Source organism: Pseudochaenichthys georgianus, chromosome 14 (genome assembly GCF_902827115.2).
Source record: "Pseudochaenichthys georgianus chromosome 14, fPseGeo1.2, whole genome shotgun sequence".
NCBI classification, from domain to species: domain Eukaryota; kingdom Metazoa; phylum Chordata; class Actinopteri; order Perciformes; family Channichthyidae; genus Pseudochaenichthys; species Pseudochaenichthys georgianus.
The window spans coordinates 27,433,582-27,456,136 of NC_047516.1; the positions used below are offsets into that span (position 1 = coordinate 27,433,582).

The following is a 22,555-nucleotide window of genomic DNA, read 5'->3' on the forward strand; positions in this document are numbered from 1 at the left end:
TAAAATGTATTTTGGTCGCATAAGGAGAATGCGCTTGTTTATTTATGTGCGTGGGGCTTTTAGAGTAACGACATGACACCCACTTTAAGACTTAAATTAGCAAATTAAATACTAACTTTGGTTGTGCCTGAACTTTGGGTTAATGCTAATTAGTGAATGTTAGCATGCTTACATGCTTAGCTAAGATTGTGTACATGTTCAACATTAAACCTGCTAAAGATCAACATCCAAGCATTTAGCTCAAAGCACCACTCTGCCTTAGTTCAGCCTCTCAAAGCAGCAAGCATGGCTGGAGACTCCTCAACTTGAGAGTACAGCTTTAAAAATAGAAACGTGAATGTTAAGATTATACTCCCGGTAGACGAAACAAAAACAGGTGGTGGTGGTGTTATGTTTTTGCCTCTCAAAACCCTCAGCAATCTGGTTTGTTCTGTGTTTCTACAGGTGCCATTCGCAGTTCTTCAGGGGGAAGGGGTGGAATATCTTGGCTGTGCAGACGAAGCCATCATCGCCATTTCTAACTACAGACTCCACATCAAGTTCAAGGACTCTGTTATCAACGTAAGTGCAAATCAACAGACTTATAAACATACAGAAGTGCCACAACAGTTTCACTTCTGTCCAAACTGCACCAGTGTCTATATCTATAGAAGCCAATAGACGTAGAGAAGAGATTATAATGTGCGGGGTGTGTGCACATAGCTCTACCCCTTCCTCCATAAGTATGTTATAAACACATCATTGTGCTAACCAGGCAAATAAAGTATTTTCCATTGGTTGCCCGTAAATCGGTTTTAGCCATACCCCAGTGCATTTGGCATTAAGTTGTTAGTACCACAGGAGTGGCTGGCCCCACCAATCCACAGCCAGAATAGGTTTAATATGACATCGAGGCTCCAAGGGCCCGGCCCCCACTGGCACTGAGGCCCATTGGCCCACTCAGGCTTGACGTCAGACCTTGGTCAAACACAAACGGGCCAATTGTTTGCATTTACTGGCAATGAAATTCCTCTTCCTTCATATTACCAAGTCATCTTTACCAGAAGGATTCCGTTTATGAAAAGGGTGACGGGGATTAGAGAAAAAGGAGGAAGAGCTGGGGGTGGAACACCATGACGTCCAGACTGCCACTTCACCTTGACTTACTTAAACGGAGAGTCAGATTCTGTCCTGCCTTGACCCCAGCAGCACAGATGAACTCTGTATGAATGCCAACACACCACACATTCTCTCTCTCCACCCCCCACCCCCCTCACAACCCACCTCCCTACCTTTAAGCTGTTTTATTGCCCTTTGCTCCTGTCCATGTTTGTCTTTCTCTCCACGATTTCCATTCAGCTTGGTCACGTGCTACAAGTAGCACACTCACTTATCTTTCAACCTCTTTGATGTTCTTTTTCCTTTTAACTCTTCATTTCCTTTTTTTCTCCTGGATGTTTTTGGTTTAATAGTTTTTCCATTTCCTCCTGTCTTGTGTCTTTCCCTCCCTCCCTCCCCCCCTGTGTGTGTGTGTGTGTGTGTGTGTGTGTGTGTGTGTGTGTGTGTGTGTGTGTGTGTGTGTGTGTGTGTGTGTGTGTGTGTGTGTGTGTGTGTGTGTGTGTGTGTGTGTGTGTGTGTGTGTGTGTGTGTGTGTGTGTGTGTGTGTGTGTGTGTGTGTGTGTGTGTGTGTGTGTGTGTGTGTGTGTGTGTGTGTGTGTGTGTGTGTGTGTGTGTGTGTGTGTGTGTGTGTGTGTGTGTGTGTGTGTGTGTGTGTGTGTGTGTGTGTGTGGGCTCCATGGTGTCACTGTGTTTTAGACCTCCCCAGGTGTGGACAATGAGATATCTGTGAGTACAAAATGATAAACACCACCCTCTGCCACTATCTAGACAGCTTAAGTCACCCTCTTGGTTTTAAACAATTATAGTGCGCCGGGGACAAATTGTGATTTACGTTCAAAGGACAACAAATATTTGTGGTGCAGCGTGTTGGCTGACCTTGAGACTTAATGAAAAAGAAGGAACTTTCTGTTTGCTAAAAAGGCATGAAATAGTATTTATTCATTCATGCACAGTGCAGAAAGTGCCGTTGCATAAATGTTTGATCAAATTTGAAGTTGCGTGGGTGATTTTGTAAATCTGTAACAATTTCAATCGACAGGGAAAGCTTAGAAAGCAGGGTCGACAGTCCTGCAGACAACACGTTTTATAGTTGTTGTTGTTGTTTGGTATCTTAAAATAAGTCTTGAGACAAAGATAAAAACAATGCAGAGGCCTGCTTAGAGGAAGCCTTACGCTGTACTATTTGTATCTAAGTTCAGTCTGTACTAGACCAGAGAGTGGTGACCTCTTTGCAGAAGTGTGTCGCTGTGACAGTGGGCCATCAGGATGATGACACGTGCACTCTGTCTCCCCCTGCAGGTACCTCTCAGGCTGATAGACAACGTGGAGAGCAGAGATATGTTCCAGCTGCACATCATCTGCAAAGACTCCAAAGTTGTAAGGTGAGGAAAAAACTGCTCACTCACACACTAAATACATTATATTAACCCTGAAAGCATATTGATGCTTTTATCAATCCCCTGAACCCTAAACCGTTTAAAAAACGTATACCCAGAGTTTATAAAACAGAAATTATCATTGGATATTAAAATGAAAGATCATTCAATGATTTATTTGTGAGGAAAAGTAACCAAATCCTAGCGTAAACTAGTCATTCTACATGCGCCATTTGAAATGTTAGTCAGAAATCATCCGTCTGCACTACTTAGATCCTGTCAAAAATATAACATTCTGCATTCTTCAAAGCTACATTTAAGCTATAAATGATTCGACCGAGACCAAAAGATGCACAACAAAAATTCAGGGAAGACTGACTGGCAGACTGTTTACACAAAGCAGAGAGGAAGAGAGCGGTTGTAATTACAGGTTGTGCAAATCTTAAATAGTATGTGTATAGCTTATGTTTATATGATATTGGAAACACTTGTGTATGTATTTAATCCAATATGGTATTAATGGTCATACAACTGAATGAACTAAATACTGTAAAACAGATTGTGCTGTTTCCATACGGTTGCAGGGCTTACACATTGCAGTGAAAACAAGGCCACAGTGAGTTGCAGCTGGAGAGGAAAAAAGCCCTGAAACTGCTTTGGGTTCAGAGGGTTTACCAAGAGTACATTCAGTACGGTGGTCCGACACTCATATAAATGAATAATACGATAGTTCATTTCTCTGTGACAGTGTGGAGAGAATGTATAACCTCTATACAGTACACTACTGCGCTTAACAGCCAATCAATAATCCAGTCCCTGGTGTAAAAATAGATGTTAACAGTTATAATAAAGTGATGTTTATAAAGCCTCTGTTAATATAGCGTCTTGCCTACTGTATTACTTAGTGACATTAGTGATTATAGAGATCATGTATTGTGACCTCACAGTAAAAAATAATTCCTGCCTGGGCAGATTTAAGTAACAAGAAGAACATCTTCTGATGCTTAGGTGGAACCAGAATAACAGAGTTGTCAATACAAATGGTTTAGAGTATGGGAAAAAACTAATTCAAGCATTCAATAGTTTATGATGCATGTTTTTTCATACTTTGAGGTTATGACTTATTTTGGTTCACATTTGTGTTGGCATGATAACAGAGTTAAAGTCCAGCCTGTCTGCTTCCAGTATATTTTATGCGCAATTATCTGAAACAATAAGTTAAGCTAATGAATCTTTCAGCAGGAATGTAATCAAAAGCAATTTTTGGAATTGATTGTTAAATAATAAGAATTAATCATCACACGGCTACTCAAATGTTAAGCCTCCCTTCATTTGTATTATTTCTTTCAATATTTGGTTATCAGACACATGCCAGTTTGAAATAGTTAATTAACTTTGTGCCCTGCGAAGTTATCAGAATTTTTCTATGTTCTTTTCATCAGACTAAAATAATACTCATATCAGTAAAAACGTTTTGACGGAGCAATGTAGTTGTAAAAGAAAGTAGTGAAATAATAATGAATGCAAAATGTGTTTTTAGGATGTCAATATATTACAGAAACATTGGTTGAAGTAAAGTATTAATTACGTTGCTTTTAAGTATACCATCAAAATCAAACCATTGTTTATTTGTTTCATGCAGATGGACGTCATATTTATTGTTGTTTGTGCTGCTTTTAAGGGATGAGAGTATGCTGTGTAGCATATAAAGCCGTCTTATTAATGACAGTCACCGTGGTATTAACCAAGAACAGATGGCAAGTGTATAATCAGCTCTAATCATGCTCACAGATTGCTTTAAAAGGAGTTTCGAGTAAAACAGAACTAGCCTGTTTTTATTTCACAGCAGACTGAAATTCTCTTGTGATTGACATCTGTAAAGTTCAAAACCAGTGGATGCTTCAGATTCTCAGCAGCAGCTGTGCCATTGACGTCTTGGTTCGTCATCATTAAGCAGCATTATCATTACTCCTAGTTTCACGCTTGAAAAGCCTCTGAGCATATGAGGAAATTACCAAATGTTTCACACAATCCCAAATGCATGAAGTTTTAACGAAGTGTTAATTGTCGAATCTCACCCACCGTTCTTATATTCACTCCACAGATGCCACTTTGCAACGTTCAAGCTGTGCCAGGAGTGGGTGAAGCGTCTGAACCGGGCCATAGCTCACCCCGCCCGCCTAGAGGATCTGTTCGCCCTCGCCTATCACGCCTGGTGTCTGGGAGGCAACTCTGATGATGAAGACCAGCATGTCCATCTCTGTCGCCCAGGTCAGCACACACACACACTCACACACACACACTCACACACACACACACACACACACACACACACACACACACACACACACACACACACACACACACACACACACACACACACACACACACACACACACACACACACACAACATTCGAGACTGAACTAAAGGAACTTCAGTGTAACCAAGCTGGACACTGTTTCCACATGTAACAGGAACAACAGCTTTTGAAATTGGTCAAGTATTTGGCAAGTGTATGAGACGGGAATTTACCTGCAATGTAATACTTTCAGGGAATTCCATAACATTCATCTACAACATGAAAGTGCTTGTTGTTGAAATTAAATGTACATTTTGCTTGATCTGGAGGAGTCTTCGAGGTTGTGTCTTCCTGGTCGAATGCACTTATTGTAAGTCGCTTTGGATAAAAGCGTCAGCTAAATGCAATGTAATGTAATGTCTTGTTCTAAAATATAGAACTGCATCCATTCTGTTGAAATCTGCTTGATATTCAGTCATGACAGTGAAAAACTTAGAAAATGACATGAAGCTAGGATTTATGTACTCCTACACAACTAATTCTGACAACACTGACACTCTCTTTACGCTCACTTGTGTTTCCATCGCTTTCTTCTGGCAATGAGTCAACCCTCACAAGATTTTAGAAGAAGACCTTGCCTTAAATGAGCCTTAGTAAGAAACAAAAACAAACCGACTTGATCAAATGAAATGAAATGTAAATAGAATAATGTTCCTCTGTAGGGTTCTTTCCTTCATTTTTTAAGACACTTATGATATCAATCTGAACCTGTCACTGGCCAAATAAGCTTTTTTAATGGATATACAATGACCTTGTGGAATCGTACAGAAGGATTACATTGCACCCTGTTAAACGTCTGCCGGCTGCAGCGCTCTCACTCAATACTAAACCAGTTTCAAAGATTTTGGCCACATTTAGATAAAAAAACTGGGTTCAGTTTGAAATAAAAAAAGCTCTTAACAAAAAGGTAAAGAACAATCATGCCTCTTGGATATGTGTTAAAATGTTGACTTTCCTAAAATGATCTCCTCCCATGCTGTCTCTGTGCTCAGGGGATAACGTGCGTCACAGAATGGAAATGGAGGTCAAGAGGATGGGCTTCGACACGCAGAACGTCTGGAGAGTAGCAGACATAAACTGCAACTTCAAGTATGTCACAGATACTGTACGGAAATACCCCCCCCCGGAAATACGGAAATACCCCCCTCCCCCCGCTGCGACAGTTGTAATTGTAACATATCCTGATGTTTAGAGAGTGAATGGTGACTGACAACGTTTTAAAGAGCTTTCGTAGAGCTGTGACAGAGATGCTGTACTCACTATGTCGGCAAACTGAACAGATTGTGTGTCGGCACATCTTCCAGCTTTGAGACAGAACTCAGTCAGGAATGTGGGTTTTAAATTCATCTTGTATTACAGTTACTTTTGGGAGGATTGTAGTCAGGTTGGATATAAATTAGAGTGGAATGAGCACAATATACACATTGTCATCAGGTCAACGTTACATTCGGTGTGACTCACATTTCCTACGGTCAACATTGTCTGAGATGTCCTTTGCAAAATAGATGTTCATAAATCCATTAAGAAAAAGACAAAAAAATGTATTTTAACCTGTTAAAAAACACTGCCTGATAAATGACAGTCCATTTCCCATACCGGCAGCAGGTAGAGTCTTTTAACTCCTAAGGGAGACGTGCTCACAGATAAATCACTTGCCCCATAAATATTGGACCCAATTTCAAAAGCTTCATATCTTCTTCCTGCGCTTAAATTGTCAAATCACAAATAAAAGAACTTTTTCATAGACCTGTCTTTGACTCAGCAACACACTAGAAAGATGTAGCGTTACCGTTAGCAACACACTCTCAACATTTTAAGCTAACATCTACTGTTGTTTGCCAACGACATAGCTAACTAAATGTCGTAATGCTTAATAGGGATTTAGTTTGTATACTTGTTGGCTTTGTCTTTTCTGACCTCTCAAACTGACCCTGACCATTAAATTCTTCAACATACAAACACAAACCCATCTATGTATGAGACTCTCCCTTCTGCTTTGCTGTCTGGGCAAATAAACGCTACAAAAAAAGGTCAGTCTGCTCGTAGTACCCAACAGAGCACATCCTGCTGGGAGAGAGAGACACAAAGGACAACTGGCTAATTAAACAAGCAGCAGCCTGCTGAGGCCTATGACTCAGCACAGTTTCACTTTCCCTCACACACACACACACACACACACACACACACACACACACACACACACACACACACACACACACACACACAGTCTCTGCTTCATTCCTCAGACAGTCAGCAGGTGAATATACATTAAAGAACGGATCATATTGACCCTGAAAAACAGAATGTCAAAGAAGTTTTTTTTTTTTTTTTACTGAGATACTGTCAGTGTTGATAAGTAAGACTTGTGGTCAAATATTTGCAGCATTACAAACAGCATTTAACCTTCCTCTATGAAAACAAAGTGTCCTTCCTGTCCACAGGATGTGTTCCAGCTACCCACAGAAGCTTCTGGTTCCAATATGGATCACAGACAAGGAGCTGGAGAGTGTGGGCTCCTTCAGATCCTGGAAGAGAATCCCTGTGGTGGTCTACAGGTGGGGTTACTGACACAAAGCCACAAATCAAACAATTTCACCAATATCTTTAACAGCATTGTCCCGTTTTGCTTCTTCAGTCTGCAATTTAGTGAGTATTACCTTGAATTGCAGGCACCAGAAAAACGGGGCGGTGATCTCCCGTTGCAGCCAGCCTGAGATCAGCTGGTGGGGCTGGAGGAACACGGATGATGAGTACCTGGTGACATCCATTGCCAAGGCGTGTCATTTGGACACTGGAGCAAAGGCCTGCAGACATCGCGGGGACGCTCCAGACTCCTCTGATAGTGATTTTGGTAAAGCAGTGGTTTGATTTATATATTCAGATTCACTCTTAGCGCACTGTAGCTCTCAAGAATGCAATATTACGCTGGCTGATTATGTGAACATGTCCATATGACTTGGAAGGAAGAAAATAAATTCCATTATTTAGATGTCTCGTTCATTTTCCTCAATTTAAAGTGGACTACTACTACCAACAGTTTGTAAAATAATATAATATATTGTCATTGGCTGAAAATGGTGTTTATAAAACATTGAATAAAATGGGTTTTTCATACATTGTGAATCAATGCAATCACTAGATATACTAGCATTCAGTCATAAATGAACATGATAAACATTAAGCTGATTGGTCCAGTAGTATGCCAAAGTAACTGCGGACACACACAGATATACACATAACTGAACACATGATATAGGCTTTCTGACAAAGAAAACTATTTATATTGAATTAAGTAGCAATAAAATATGTTGTCATGCTGTTTTTACTGACAAGCTCCCATTTTAAATGAAAGTGCATATCATTGATGTTATCTTATTATAATCAGCCTTGGCTACAGAAATATTAGTAGGATACAAAGTGGGACAGTTGTCACCGCAACATATACAGAAAAACAACAATTTGCATCTTGTTTATACACTGTTTTTTATGTTTTTGTGTAAAGGCAGAGAATGACGTGGATGTCTGAAAGGATGTTTAACTGCCTCACTCTGGGCACGATGACAGGCTGGAAAGGGAGTGGTAGCGCCACGCTAACTGAGTGCAGAGTAGTGTAGTTGCAGCCTCAGAGTAATTACTCTTCTTTCTCCCTGGTAGCTTTTAAAAGCAGGTCTCCTGATTTGTGATCGTTACCTATAGCAACACTGCGGTTGTGTCAGCAGAAGGAGCTATGGATTCAGTTTCTGTTAATCATGTCCCTGGCACTTCACGCTTTCTATCCCTCGTCATCCCCCCGGCAGTTTGATTCGCATCACGCCGTCTACTCCTAACATTCAAATCCTCTCTGTCCTCCAGACTCCTCTCTGACGGGCGGCTCTGGCTGCAGTGACAACACTGTGCCACAGAAGCTGCTGATTCTGGACGCTCGCTCATACACCGCCGCAGTGGCCAACAGAGCCAAGGGCGGAGGCTGTGAGTGTGAAGGTTGGTGCAACCAAACATTTGAAAAGTCTGACACTATTTAATGAATGTTACAGTTTTTAAGGTATGAGATCAGAGTTAAAAGACATTGTGTGTGTGTCAACATGTGTTCATGACACTTCTAGAGAGTTAGAGTGAATTTAGAATATGACATTCATAGGGCTTTACCAAACATTACAAGCTACAAAGGTTGTATTCATAACCTTGACATTTGAATTTTAAATCAACACTGAAATGCTGCACAGTTTTCTTATATTAATGTTATACCAGTAATTGAGATTTTCAAAAACAAAATGTTCACTGCTGTGAAAGAACAATTTGTTCACAGAGGGAAGCCTGTATTAATGGTGCAGTCTAGCAGCGATCTAATAGCACGATAAATACTATCTGTGGGGGAAACTTCTGTGTAGCAATGCAGGAGGAGTCACCGACTCAAAGGAGACACGGGGAGAGCTGGAGCTTTGATGGCAAACACTGATGGGTTTATTTGGAGCTTCGGCCGGAGAATTCACAAAACAAGTCAAAGAGTCAGAGGTTCTGACTTCACGGTAGAGTTGCCACGTGTATTCTTAAGAACTCTACCCCAGACCCATGTAGTTAGCTAGTTCAGAGAGAATAATCAACATTGAGCATAACAAGATAGAATCATCACACCTCTATCAGCTGACACCAACAGGCAGGAACAGGGAGACGAAACACTGAGAGCACAGCAGCCAAGGTTACAGGTGCCTGTGCTCAGTGAGGTTAGTATGGGCCTTGGAAAACATTTCCCCAATACTATCTATATAACAACATAAACTAATTAACTCAATGAAACGTTGAATGTAAAAACAAATACATTGTGTACAGCCATAGATAGCAGGATATTCTGCCAGCAGTGACTGACTCAAAAATAAACACCATGAATGTTTCATTTGACCTAAACGATAAAATAACCATCATCTGAACTCACCATGCTACTGTTGTTTACGTCTTATGACCTTCATCAGTTGTTTATGTTTGTTTGTAATCAGAGTACTACCCCAACTGCGAGGTGATGTTTATGGGAATGGCAAACATCCACGCCATCCGGAACAGCTTCCAGGCTCTGAGGACCGTCTGCAGTCAGATCCCCGATCCAGGAAAGTGAGTCGATCTGTTTGACCTTCTCTCTGAGCACCCCCCCTCACCCTCCTCACTTTTAATGGCTTCACCTCACAGTAAGGTAACACAACACGAGATGGCAACGCTTCCACGGTCCAGTCCCCTTCCTGCTGTGCCAGCCAGCTGTCCGTCTGTACACACTGACAGTGGATGTGTGTTTCTGTTTTTTCTTGCCTTTACATCTGTGTGTCTTTCTCCGCTGTGTGCGTTTTACTATTGTGTTTAATTATTATTGTGTTTCCATTGATTTAGGTCAGAAGCCTCCTTTCTCATTAGCATAATAACCCAGTCTAACTTGACCCTGGTTAACCAACACTGATTTACGTATACAGCATCTCTGCTCCAGATCACTTCACCGTGAAAGGGAATAGATTGGTTCTTATATAATCAGTCTTCTTTATGTTTCTAGCTGGCTTTCGGCTCTTGAGAGCACACGTTGGCTGCAGCACCTGTCCATCATGCTGAAGGCAGCCACTCTGGTGTGTTCGGCTGTGGAGAGGGATGGACGTCCTGTCCTGGTGCACTGTTCGGACGGGTGGGACCGCACACCCCAGATTGTAGCCCTCTCCAAGATCCTTCTGGACCCCTACTACAGGACAATAGAGGTGAGAGTCTGCAGGGTGTGGCCACAGAATGTTGTATACTGTAGGAATTAAAATATTAGAAATGTAGTATTATTGTAAAGCTGATTTTTGTGGGATCTGCATTTTTTCATTGTCTCCTTAACATGTGATGTCACAGCACAATTATATCAGTAAAAAAAATGATTATTTAGGTAGGCATATTAAGTAGATATAAAACATAAACAGTGTTAAATATACAGTATATTTGGTTATATACTGTATATAATATATTTTTAATATATTTATATAACTATTACAAATAAATCACAAGTGTTTCAGAAAATCATCCTCAGATTCATGTACTAGTGACGAAATGTAAGTTTAGGCATCTGACCAGAAGTGCAAAATAGCAGTGCAGGAGTCTACATAATAAGAATAATTATACATGGATTATTATAAATAGAATAATTATAAATAGATTATAAACAGATGAATCTATACAGTGTAAACGGCATTGACAGTAAAATATATAAACAGGTGGGTATGGGCTTGAGTCTATCAGCGGGCAGAGTTCAACAGGGTAACAGCCCTGGGGAAGAAGCTGACCCTGAACCTGCTGTTCTTGGACTGGAGGCTCCTGAGGTAGGAGGGCCAACAGATAGTTTGCAGGATGAGAGGTGTCTTTGAAGATGTTGTGCGCCCTCTGCAAACACCGAATCCCCTGCATCCTGATACAGTATTAGAAAATATAATATCACAATGATAAAGATTATCGACTTCATGCTATAACAATTAAGGTAAGGTATAACTCATTGTTGGCCCGCCAGCAATAATATTTGGCCCGTAATTTTGAGAATCAAACTTTTTTTTTTTACAACATAGGACCGACAGTCGCACATCAGGGTTTCCGTTAGCCGCCGATCGGCCGCCGGTCATTATCGGCCGATATTCACCGATCAGGAGAGCTGGATCTGATCGATATGGACATAAACGCGAGTGAAGTATAACCGGACCGAGAGAGAGATCAGATCAGCTGCTGAGTCTGACAGAGACACACACAGCTCTGCATGATCACCTGAAGCCCCGCCCACTGTTTAGCGAGCTGCATGAGAAACTGACGGGCTGTCAGGAGAGAGAGGGAGGGAGAGGGGAAAAGAGAGCATCCGTTTCTCCCGTCTTATTATTCAAAGTTAATGTAAACTTTTGAATAATGTACTTCATCTACTACAAGTAGTTTGTTTGAATGTAATAATGATGTTTTTTGTTGTTTGTGGAATCATTTATTGAAAAATGAATCGGAACTTTTCGGTCTGTAACGATTATAAACTGAAGCAATATAAAAATGAGCCCCATTAACTGAATTTTAAACATCAGCATATCCGGTCATAGTCCGGTGATTACCTGCTAATGGAAACTCTGCTACACCATTCTTATTATTATTATTGAAACATGACCGGTGAGTTTCAAATTTGTCCGGTAAAATAAATTCTGTCCCGACATATCCGCTTAAATTCATAATGTCAGCGGAGGGAGGGGAAGCGGCGCTGTGGAAGAGCAGAGTGGCGAGTGAGAGCTGTCATCTTCCCTTTACAAGCTTCAAACATGTATTTATCGTGTGATTTTGGAAATAAAAATTTCATATTCTGAAAGCCAAGACTTTGTTTATTTAAAATCAAACAAAACACCCGAACCCCGAAAAACTAGTTTTTTATGCAAATCCACATTTATTTTTTTAAATGAGCCGTTGCGACTTTCGACTGATCTCGATAGAGCGGGTCACATATGGCCAGAGGCGCGAGAAGGTATTTTGAGTGGGGGTGCTGAGGTGCTGGACTCCAGTGAACACTATTACGGGCACTATAGCACACACAAAAGCACTCCCCACACGCAAACACACAGTACACCCGCGACTGTTACAATGTGAGTGTGGAGCGGACCTCACCTCCTCTAGGGGAGTCCGGGGGAATGCTCCCCCGGGAAGATTTTTTTTACATATTGAAGTTAAAAGCATCAATTTGGTGCACTTTGAGAGCAACATTAAGAGATCTATGGATACATCTCTCAACACCCAGATGAAACACAACTGTAAGCAGATGTTCTTTTTCTTGGACATTTTAAAAATCACTCCCCATTCAAACTGTATTCTTGTTTTACTGCCATATAGTATTTCATAACTGTTTTTCCTTTATTCTCTTATTTTTTTTATAACTATAATGATCATATGAAGGTGTGCCGCGGAAATAATCTTATAATCTTTTGAATAATTTGTGACCAAACCGTTTGAGACCCACTGAGATAACTTAGACTAAAGTTAACTATCTAAACACTCAGAGAGTCCTTTAGCTCAACTGAGCCTCTCAGTCTGAGAGGAGAGCTCTCCTCCAGCTTGTTGTGGAACAAACAGCTCCGTATGTTAGTGCAGCTAGCTAACCAGATGCTAACAACACGGTCCCTGCTGCTGGCACCGGTCCCTCTCTCTCTCTCCCTCTCTCCGTCTCTCACACACACTAGATGCACTATTTCCGCACACATACACACAGAGCTGAGCTTGAATGACACAAGCACACTTTTATTTCCATGCAACTCTCTGATTGGTCTGGTGTCTGGCCTCTGTTGCATTCACTGAACACGGGAAATTACAGTCCTGCCGTCCTCTCTAGTGTCTTGATGAGCAGCAATAACCGTCAAATAATAATTCAAACAGGGGTGCTCCGCACCCCCTGCCTGCCGCTAGGGGGTGCTGCAGCGCCCTCAGCACCCCCCTTCCCGTGCCCATGCTTATGGCAAATGTGTGGTTGTGGGGAACCAGGTCAATTAAAGTACTTATTTAACTATTAAATACATTGAGTTTGAGTAAAATACTTGGTTACTGATTAATTTAGGTTATAATATATTAAATTGCAAAGCAAAACTGCTGGAATTGATTTATTTTGTCCTTTGGTATTTTTTTAAAGGTTTTCAACCTGAAAGAATCCTAATGTGTCCTTGAAAAGTTGAAATAAAGAAAAGGAACAAGGATTCCAGTTGTCCATGTGTCCTCTGTTGCCTCTCAAATGTGGGCAAACACTCAAATAAATGCCAAAAACCCAGAGAACTTGACAATAGGCCTACTTATCAGAATAAAAACACTGCTACCTAGTTAATAACTCTACTTTACTCAGTGGAGGCTCGTCCATTAAGGAAAGGAAAGACCACCCTTCCTAAAATTTCAGAGAAAAATAAACTTTGAAGAGAACAATAAATACACCTCAATTTAAAAGATAAGTCTGTTAAAATACAGATAATAGCCCTGGCTTTGGGACTGAAATGGGGCTAGAGAGGACGAGCCTCCCTTTGGGCGGGTCTAGCCAGAGGCTCTGGATTGGGCGCCTATATCATCAGTGAACCAATCAGCGGATCTGACTGCGCATCAGAGTGTTGATGGGGAGGGTTATCGGCGATATCAGAGTTTTTTTCTGAACCGGGGAACAGGGGCGCTGCGCCCTCTTACCAAAATCAATTCCTTGAATTAGGCTTTGATTATGTTCTGGCCGGCCATCTTGCGGCTCAGCAAAAAATTGGCCCAAGGCCGAACTTACTTGCCTACCCCTGCCTTATTGTAACCTCTGACTGACTGAAATGTCTGTGGCCAAGTTGCATTGTGGGTAACATAGGTTACAGGTTTTGACAAGGAAGAAGAATCTGTTGAGAAACATTTTAAAGAAATATCTCTGATTGTGCTGCATTGTTCTACTGTCCATTGTGAGTCAGTGTTCAAAGGAGAGCAATGTTATATCAGAGGAGTATAGTTTTGTGTTGCTCTGTAATCTCACTTTACTGACTGGCGTGTCGTCCCCAGGGTTTCCAGGTGCTTGTAGAGACTGAGTGGCTGGACTACGGTCATAAGTTCGGGGACCGCTGCGGCCACCAGGAGAACGCAGATGACGTGAGCGAGCAGTGTCCCGTCTTCCTGCAGTGGCTGGACTCTGTCCACCAGCTGCTCAAACAGTTCCCCTGCCTGTTCGAGTTCAACGAGGCCTTCCTGGTGGGTGGTCCTACAGCATTCTTTTCTCCACTCCAAACATTGTTACATTTAGTTAACAACCACTAATAATGTCAATTGCTGCTAAAGGTCTGACTTATCTTCCACGTGTGTTCAGGTCAAGCTGGTGCAGCATACATACTCGTGTCTGTACGGAACCTTCCTGTGCAACAACGCTCGTGAGAGGGAGACGAGGAATATCTACAAACGCACCTGCTCCGTCTGGTCCCTGCTTCGCAATGGAAACAAGAACTTCCAGAACTTCCTCTACATCCCAAGTCATGATATGGTACCTACCACTTTCTATCCAGTTTTGCAAACCTGCACCAGATGAGCCTAACAGCAGAATCGACCCGTTTCCCACAAATTCCCAGTCAAATCTGAATGCTGCCTGCCCCTTTTAATACAAGACATGGATTAAACACACTAGCTTCTAAGCCGCCACTCACTTTAAAGGCCTTTATTTTCTCTCTGGTTTAAACTGGGTTCTTCATCCTTGAATCACAAATCCACCTGAGGAAATGTCTCAATCACTGGCTGTCAGTGACAGGCTTTCACAGTCAAATAAAACATTTGGTGACTAATCAGACTTTATACTATTAGTTTATTTAAAAAGTTAAAATATTGCTAAATCATTTTTGGTTTCTCCACAAAAAACATATTTTTGTTCGAAACTGGTCTCCACCCACATACGGTTTATTTCTACCGTTTCTTAACCGTGATGAAAAATATATTTTTTACATGTTGCCAAACCTTTTTGCAGATACCAACCCGGTGCAGGACCTGTAGTGTGTGATTAATGACTAATGCATAGTATCTATAAATGTTTACTTTGATCCTAAAATGTTGTTTTTCAAAAAGTATTTAAAGTATGACTCCATCTTGATACCGTTTGAGTGATCTCTTTGAATCGTTTAGACATTTTCATAATGTATCACTCACAGCAGTTCTAGGACATCACTGGCAGAGTAACAGGCTCATAATTACTGTACGGTGACCTTCTGCGATGTCCTTGTCTGGCAGGTGCTGCAGCCAGTCTGCCACACACGAGCGTTGCAGCTGTGGACCGCCGTCTACCTGCCCACCTCCTCCCCCTGCACCGCTGTGGACGACTCCATGGAGCTCTACCTCCCCCCGAATGTCACCGGAGACGAACTCACCTCCCGCTCCCTGGATAGGTGTGTTTGTTTGATGCATATCTGAGCTGTCAGCACTAAGTGTTCTCACAGAGATTCTCATGAATTCTAATTTCCCTCGTGTTACAGAGAGCCACACTGCCCTCTAGGGTCTCAAAAAGATCATTTTACCATTGCCATTTCTTCACCTGTGAGGAAAACTTAACCCTATGTGTATTTCTGATTTCCAGACTTCCTAAGACCCGCTCCATGGACAACTTGCTTTCAGCTTTTGAGAACGGGGTGCCCCTGACTCGCACTTCCAGCGACCCAAATCTCAATAAGCACTGCCAGGAGGGTCGCTCTGCCCCCGAGCCCCCCCCGGCCTCAGAGGAAACCACTGCAGAGATCTCTGACGAGGCCTCAGCTGACACTATACTGGACAGCAGTGAGGGGCAACCTCCACTCCAGTGTCATGCTAAGACCTCAGAGGGGGTCCCAGCTTCAGAAAGCTGTGAGGGCGCTACCGAGGAGCCATGTCTCACCACGCAGCCCCTCCCCTCTCCGCCTCTCCCCCCGGTCCCTATCAGTAAAGAAGTCGTGCTCGCAGACACTCCCTTCCCCTCACCTGTCCTTCAACAGGCTTTGCCTCAGATCACTAACCCGCTACCCCCGCCTCCCCCGATGGAGCCCGAGAGCCCCTGTAGGACTGTTGAGAGCCCCCCTTCACCCTCTCATAAATCTAAACCGTGCTTACCTCTCCCCTGCAACGGCACAGAGCCTCACGCCGCCGTACCCTCCTCGCTGCCTGACGACCACGCTAAGGGGCATGGAGACGGCCTCTCAGAATCTGCAGACCTGCTGCATCTACAGCAGCTAGCATCACTCCCCATGGAGGACTCCACAGAGACTCTCACAGACGAGGGAGAGCTTCCCCCCACCCTGCCCCCCGCGGAGAGCAAGGGTCTCCCCCAGGATACTTTTAACCACAAGGTGCAGAATGAGGAGCAGCCTGAGGAGAAGCCCCAGAAGGAGCAAGAAGAAGTGAGGATGGTTGAGGTTAGAGGAGCAGAGCGCGAGCTAACCGTTGCAGTGAGTCCTGTGGACTGCGCCCAGGCAGCTGCTCGTCACCTGATCTCCCAGAGCCAGCTCTCAGACCTGTCGCTGCTGGGCTCCCACTGGGAGAGCATGCAGGGCCTGGTGCAGTCGGCCTGCAGCAGCGCCTCTCACTCCGGGGTGAGCCGGGCCCTGCAGCATAACGCTTACCAGAGCCGCCGGCTGGCCAGCAAGCTGCTGCGCTCCCAGGGCTTCGCCATGGCCAACGGGTCCCCGTGCTGCCGCAGGGAGGCTCTGTGTCACCCCAGCCCCCCCCTGCCAACCGGGTGGCTGTCTGCTGCCAGGAGTGCGGGCTACAGCGGCCTCTACGCCCCCGCTGCCGCCGCCCTCAACAGCTACTCCCTGGCAGGCCATCAGCTCCTGCCAGTGGCGTACACCTCGCCCTCTGCTTCTAGCTCCCCCCCCCTGCCCCAGGCGCCGGCCTACCTGGACGACGACGGGCTGCCGGTGCCCCTGGACGCCGTGCAGCAGAGGCTGCGGCAGATAGAGGCGGGATACAAGCAGGAGGTGGAGGTGCTGAGGCTGCAGGTGAGGCAGCTGCAGATGAGGCTGGAGAGCAAACAGTACAGCACCCCCCCCTCGGAGCCAGACGTAGACTACGAAGATGACATTGTGAGTTTTCAAAGCTGGTGATAACACCCGACAGCTCAGTGCTATAAGCTGCCTTCTGTCTGCAGCATTTGTAAATGTTTACTTTTGATAATCCTCTGGAAGTGTCTTCTCTCACTCCTGTCTGTTTTCTGATTCCCTCTCTGTTTGCAGACGTGTCTGCGGGAGTCTGACAACAGCAACGAGGAGGACTCGTTGTCAACACACAGCGAGGACCGCCTGTCTGAGGGCAGCTGGGACCGAGTGGACAGCAAGGACACAGAGGTCAGCATCCTTCTTGTGCCTCATCGTCTAACATAACTTTCTCTTCTTCCTTCCTTACCCTCACCTGTAAGGCTAGGACCACCTCTTATTACTTTTTTTCATTTCAAACCTTTATTTAAGCAGGTGAATCCCATTGAGATCATTGATCTCTTTTTCCAGGGAGACCTGCAGCAATTAGGTTCCACATGAAACAGAAAAACAAAAAGGACATGATATGATATAACAGGGTTACAATTTACAAACCTATCGACATGTACAGGTACCAACAGTATCAGATTGCATAGCATCTATCCGAGCTTTAAAAACATTTTGTGGAACCAAATTGCTCAGTTTCCATTCTTTTTGCAGACTGTTCCAAGTTAGAGGAGCTGCGCACATAAAAGCTTTCGTATCTACGTCAGTCCTAGCACTTAGCACATTTAACAAAACCACATCATGAGATCTTAGGCAATAGCTACTTGCAACTCTCTGTGTGATCAGAGAGCAGATGTAAGCTGGTAGTTTACCTAACATGGCTTTGTAGATGAAAATGTACCAATGACTGAGCCTCCGTACAGTTAGTGAAGGCAGACCTTCCTTGGCATACAGGGTACAGTGATGAGTAAGTACTTTACAGTTAGTAACAAATCTCAGCACACTGTGATAGGTGGCATCTAACTTGTTCAGGTAATGGGCAGGTGCATTCATATAGATCAGATCACCATAGTCCAGCACAGCTAAAAAGGTCACAGAGCCTTTTCCTGGCCTCAAGTGAGAAACAGGACTTGTTTCTGAAAACCTTCTTCACCCTCAGCTTTCTAAGCAGAGTATTGACCTGAAGTTTAAAAGAGAGACAATCATCAAGCCAGATACCAAGGTATTTATAACAGGTAACCACCTCGAGTACTTTTCCTTGCGTAGTAACAATATCCAAAGTGGTCTCCGGTGTCTTTTTGGCTTTTGAAAATAGCATTAAAAGAAGCTTAAGCTCAGAGAGCTGCGTCTGGATAATATTAAAAACAGCCTGTAATTTAACAACAGCCTCCTTAATGGAGGGACTTACACGATACATCACGGTATCGTCCGCATAAAAATGTAAAGTTGCTCTATCCACATTTTGACCTAAACTGTTGATATAAATGGGGAATAATAGTGGACCTAAAACAGAACCTTACGGAACACCATTAGTAATATTTAACCACTCACATTATCCATTACTGCACACTGTTCTGATATAAATGTTTTTGTGTGTGTTTGTATGTGTGTGTAGGTCACGAGGTGGGTACCTGACCACATGGCCTCCCATTGTTTCAACTGTGACTGCGAGTTTTGGATAGCCAAGAGACGTCACCACTGCAGGTGGGGCTTCACCAAGGTTTTCTGACATTAATACACACAAAGAATCCTGAAATATCTCATGTCGTCACAAATCAAAGGTAGAAGAGAAAGGGAAAAAATATTGAACTTGTTTCTAAAAATAATAATGCAATTTGCACAATAGTTTTCACTCTGAATCGATTAAAAATATATTCTAACAATAATCTGTTAAGGATGGGTCATGACCGAAAGAACGAGATCGCGGATACAAGCGGCCGAGATGGGTTTTCTCCGCAGGGTGGCTGGTGTCTCCCTTAGGGATAAGGTGAGAAGTTCGGTCATCAGGGAGGGACTCGGAGTTGAGCCGCTCCTCCTTCGCGTCAAAAGGAGCCAGTTGAGGTGGTTCGGGCACCTAGTTAGGATGCCACCTCGGTGCCTCCCTAGGGAGGTGTTCCAGGCACGTCCAGCTGGGAAGAGACCAAGGGGTAGACCTAGGACCAGGTGGAGGGATTATATCTCTTCGCTGACCTGGGAGCGCCTTGGGATCCCCCAGTCAGAGCTGGTTGATGTCGCCAGGGAAAAGAAAGTTTGGGGCTCTCTGCTGGAACTGCTACCCCCGCGACCCGACCACGGATAAGCGGGAGAAGATGGATGCATGGATGGAATAATCTGTTAATAGATCATATCTATAACGTCTTTAGAGATAACCAGTTTCTAAAATGTCAATAACTTTTTAATTTAATAATGATTTAAAATAGAGATAATCAAGAAACATTTAAGAATATGGGATCAACACAAGTAAATATATGTATTGACTAGTAAGTCCTTCTCATTCCTTCTAGCCATTGTGCTTGTTGACTCCACAAATGTGTTTTCCTAGTTAATACATCCTGATTAGTGTATTCACTAAAAGCATCACATATGAACATTTGCCTTTGAGCGCTTACTCGACACACGTCTCTCCTGGTAAGCCTTTGTTGCAGCACAATTCTGCCAAACTAGCAAGACACACGCAAGATTATTATTTATTTGCTGAAAAACTGAAAAATACCCTGAAAATACAGGGGAAGGACAAAATGCATACTACAGTAGATGTAGTTAACTGATTATCTGCTGCGACTTTTCGTAGCATGATTTAAAAAAAAAAATCTCCTGTGTTTATGAAATAAAGTAGTTGTAATACTAATTTCGGCCACAAGAGGCTGAGATGCACCACATACCTATGTTTTAAATTGGAATTAGAGCATGTTTTTTGTATTATTACTTAAACACACTATATGTACCTTGTTATTAAAGTGCATGGATCATTCTAAAAATAATTAAACCTGCTTTAATCTCTTTTGTATCTGTACAGTTGTAAAACAGTTGTACAGTATACAGTAAACAGTTATATTCTTGTTTTTAAAGTCTTACATTTTTGCTGCTGGTTATAATACAGCTCTAACACAGATCTAACTTCCTGGGTGCTCTCCCTCTTCAGGAACTGTGGCAATGTGTTCTGTAAAGACTGCTGCCACCTGAAGCTGCCCATCCCCGACCAGCAGCTGTATGACCCGGTGTTGGTGTGCAACATCTGCTATGACCTGCTCCTGGTGTGCCGCACCCGGGAGATCCGCAGCCAGCAGCTGAAGAAGGCCATCGCCACAGCCTCCAGCTGAGAGAAGCGCCGTTTAGCCTGGCCCGCCTCGGCTCTGTCCTGCTCCTTTTGGACTGATGAGCTGAGCGCCCCGTTGTCACCGCAACCTGCCGTGGTTCTGGCTGCTGGGGGGAGGATGTTGAGGAGGAACTGTTACTCTTTGATAGGTTTGGGAGAAGAGATGCACTATGAGACTGTCCTGAGAGGCGGAAGAAAGGAAAAGGGAAGTGTGAGATGGAGGCGTGTCAGCAGGGGGAAACCCTTCTGATCAGAGACATTTTCAGGCCTGAGCCCTGCAGCGTCCAGCGGCCTCCACACGGCTCCGCCCCCTCCTGGAGCCCCGTACGAGGCTCTCCTCCCACCTGTCCACCCCCCTTTAGTACCAAACACCTGCACCCTCCTTACAGACACTGTCTCGCACTTCAGAGGACAATCGCTCACCCTTCCTACGTGTCGGGGGACTCCGAAGCCTTTACCTGTACTACTGGAGGCTTTCAACTTTAAAAGAAAATAATTGCTGCTACAGTATTTAAAAGTCTAATTTTATATTCTTATTTTTGTGCACTACTAGCTGTCGTGTGTTGGAGGGAATTTGAGACCAAACTTGAGCAAAAGGGAGAAATCTGCTGTTTACTTTGTCATTGCATCTTTTTTTCTTGGAGCTTGAATGTAATATGTAACGGATAACTGGATCGAGTTTTTGTGCATTGGTGGGTCGTATTTGTGTTTCATTGCTGCAATGTGTTTTCAAGATGATGTATATGCACAGTCAATGTGGTTCTGTCTTTATCGATGCTTTTCTCCAGTATAGCCATGTTGTGACATTCTGAGGGATGTGCGTGGACCGAGCGATGCAGTGATGCGTGTTTTGTTTGTTTAATGGGACGTGTGCTTGATGTGCTAAGAGGAAGAGAACACTAACGATTGGAGACAGCAGATTTCTGTAACGTCTTCTTCTGATGTGGTGAAATGGCATTTGAAGGTACTGCAATGTGACAGAGGGAAGCTTTTCCTGCTGAGGTGTTTGTGAATGAATTAGTAATGTCCACATGAAGCTTGACGTCCACCTGACTGATGACTCCTCAGAGTGTTAACTGGCAGTAAAGACTGAACAAAGTGCTAGGAGTTTCTTGTTCTTTACAGGGGAGTTTGGCCACAGTCCCCTTTTAAATAATGTGTTTGTGTCTACTGTTTGTTGAGACAATAGTGCCATATTTTGTTTTGTTTTGATTAAAGCCTTTTTCTTTCCTATGGATGGCAGCAGGTTTCTAATTGGCCACATTTCTGTATGTTTTATTGGTACAGATAGTTACCTACTTGATAACACTGAGAAAGCAAAATATTAACAGATGGTGCGCTTTGATAAGAGGCTAACGTTTCAATAGATGATGGGATGTCACTGAACTACTTAACCTGTGCGGTTATCCATTGTCTAATATTTGAGGTTTTTTCCACACGGTGTTCATGAAGTCGAAATGTCTAAGAGGAATTCAGAAATGTAACATACATAGTTATCTGATCCGTAGTGGTGGCTCAAACCTGTCACTTAATGAATAATTGTTGTAAAGAAATGCACTGTAAAAGATAAATCCCATGGGTTAAAATAAAAGATTATATCATGCATATGTCTCTCAGCTTGATGATTTGCATGAAGCTCTGGAAATGGGTCAAGATGATCTATAGGGGAGTGGGTTTTAACTCTTCTTTGGTCCAAAGTTATAAGACCAAAGTGTTAGTAAGTCAGGTGTCAAATAAATAATAATTACAAAATCAGAAGGAAAATGACACTGTTAGTATTGCTCCATATGTGTATTCCCAAGTGAAAGAAGTTTGTTTAATCTTAATCTCGATGTGGGCTAGTGCTAAATGCTGTCGGAGTGCACCGGAACGAATGCCACTATCATAATATCTTCTGAAAACAAATGCCCACAGACACACACACAAACATACACACACACGCCCTGGCGACCAGACATCTT

The 22,555-nt window shown here is 43.2% G+C and overlaps 1 protein-coding gene across 3 annotated transcripts; it reads left to right on the top strand.

Annotated features, from left to right (window-relative positions):
* Positions 1-444: 444 nt before the first annotated feature.
* On the top strand, positions 445-22,197 carry mtmr4 (myotubularin related protein 4). Of its 3 annotated transcripts, XM_034098510.2 has the most exons (17): positions 445-561; positions 1,795-1,824; positions 2,398-2,480; positions 4,579-4,745; positions 5,828-5,924; positions 7,277-7,390; positions 7,505-7,686; positions 8,688-8,816; positions 9,827-9,938; positions 10,366-10,561; positions 14,358-14,543; positions 14,659-14,829; positions 15,564-15,718; positions 15,907-17,383; positions 17,534-17,644; positions 18,894-18,982; positions 20,421-22,197. In XM_034098510.2, the coding sequence occupies exons 3-17, from the start codon at positions 2,437-2,439 to the stop codon at positions 20,596-20,598; spliced, it is 3,408 nt and encodes a 1,135-aa protein (XP_033954401.1). In that variant the 5' UTR covers positions 445-561; positions 1,795-1,824; positions 2,398-2,436; the 3' UTR covers positions 20,599-22,197. The 3 variants fall into 3 exon arrangements, with proteins under 3 accessions (XP_033954401.1, XP_033954400.1, XP_071061443.1); XM_034098509.2 differs by lacking the exon at positions 1,795-1,824 and having other exon boundaries at positions 480-561; XM_071205342.1 differs by lacking the exons at positions 1,795-1,824; positions 20,421-22,197 and adding an exon at positions 19,174-20,414 and having other exon boundaries at positions 480-561.
* Positions 22,198-22,555: the final 358 nt, after the last annotated feature.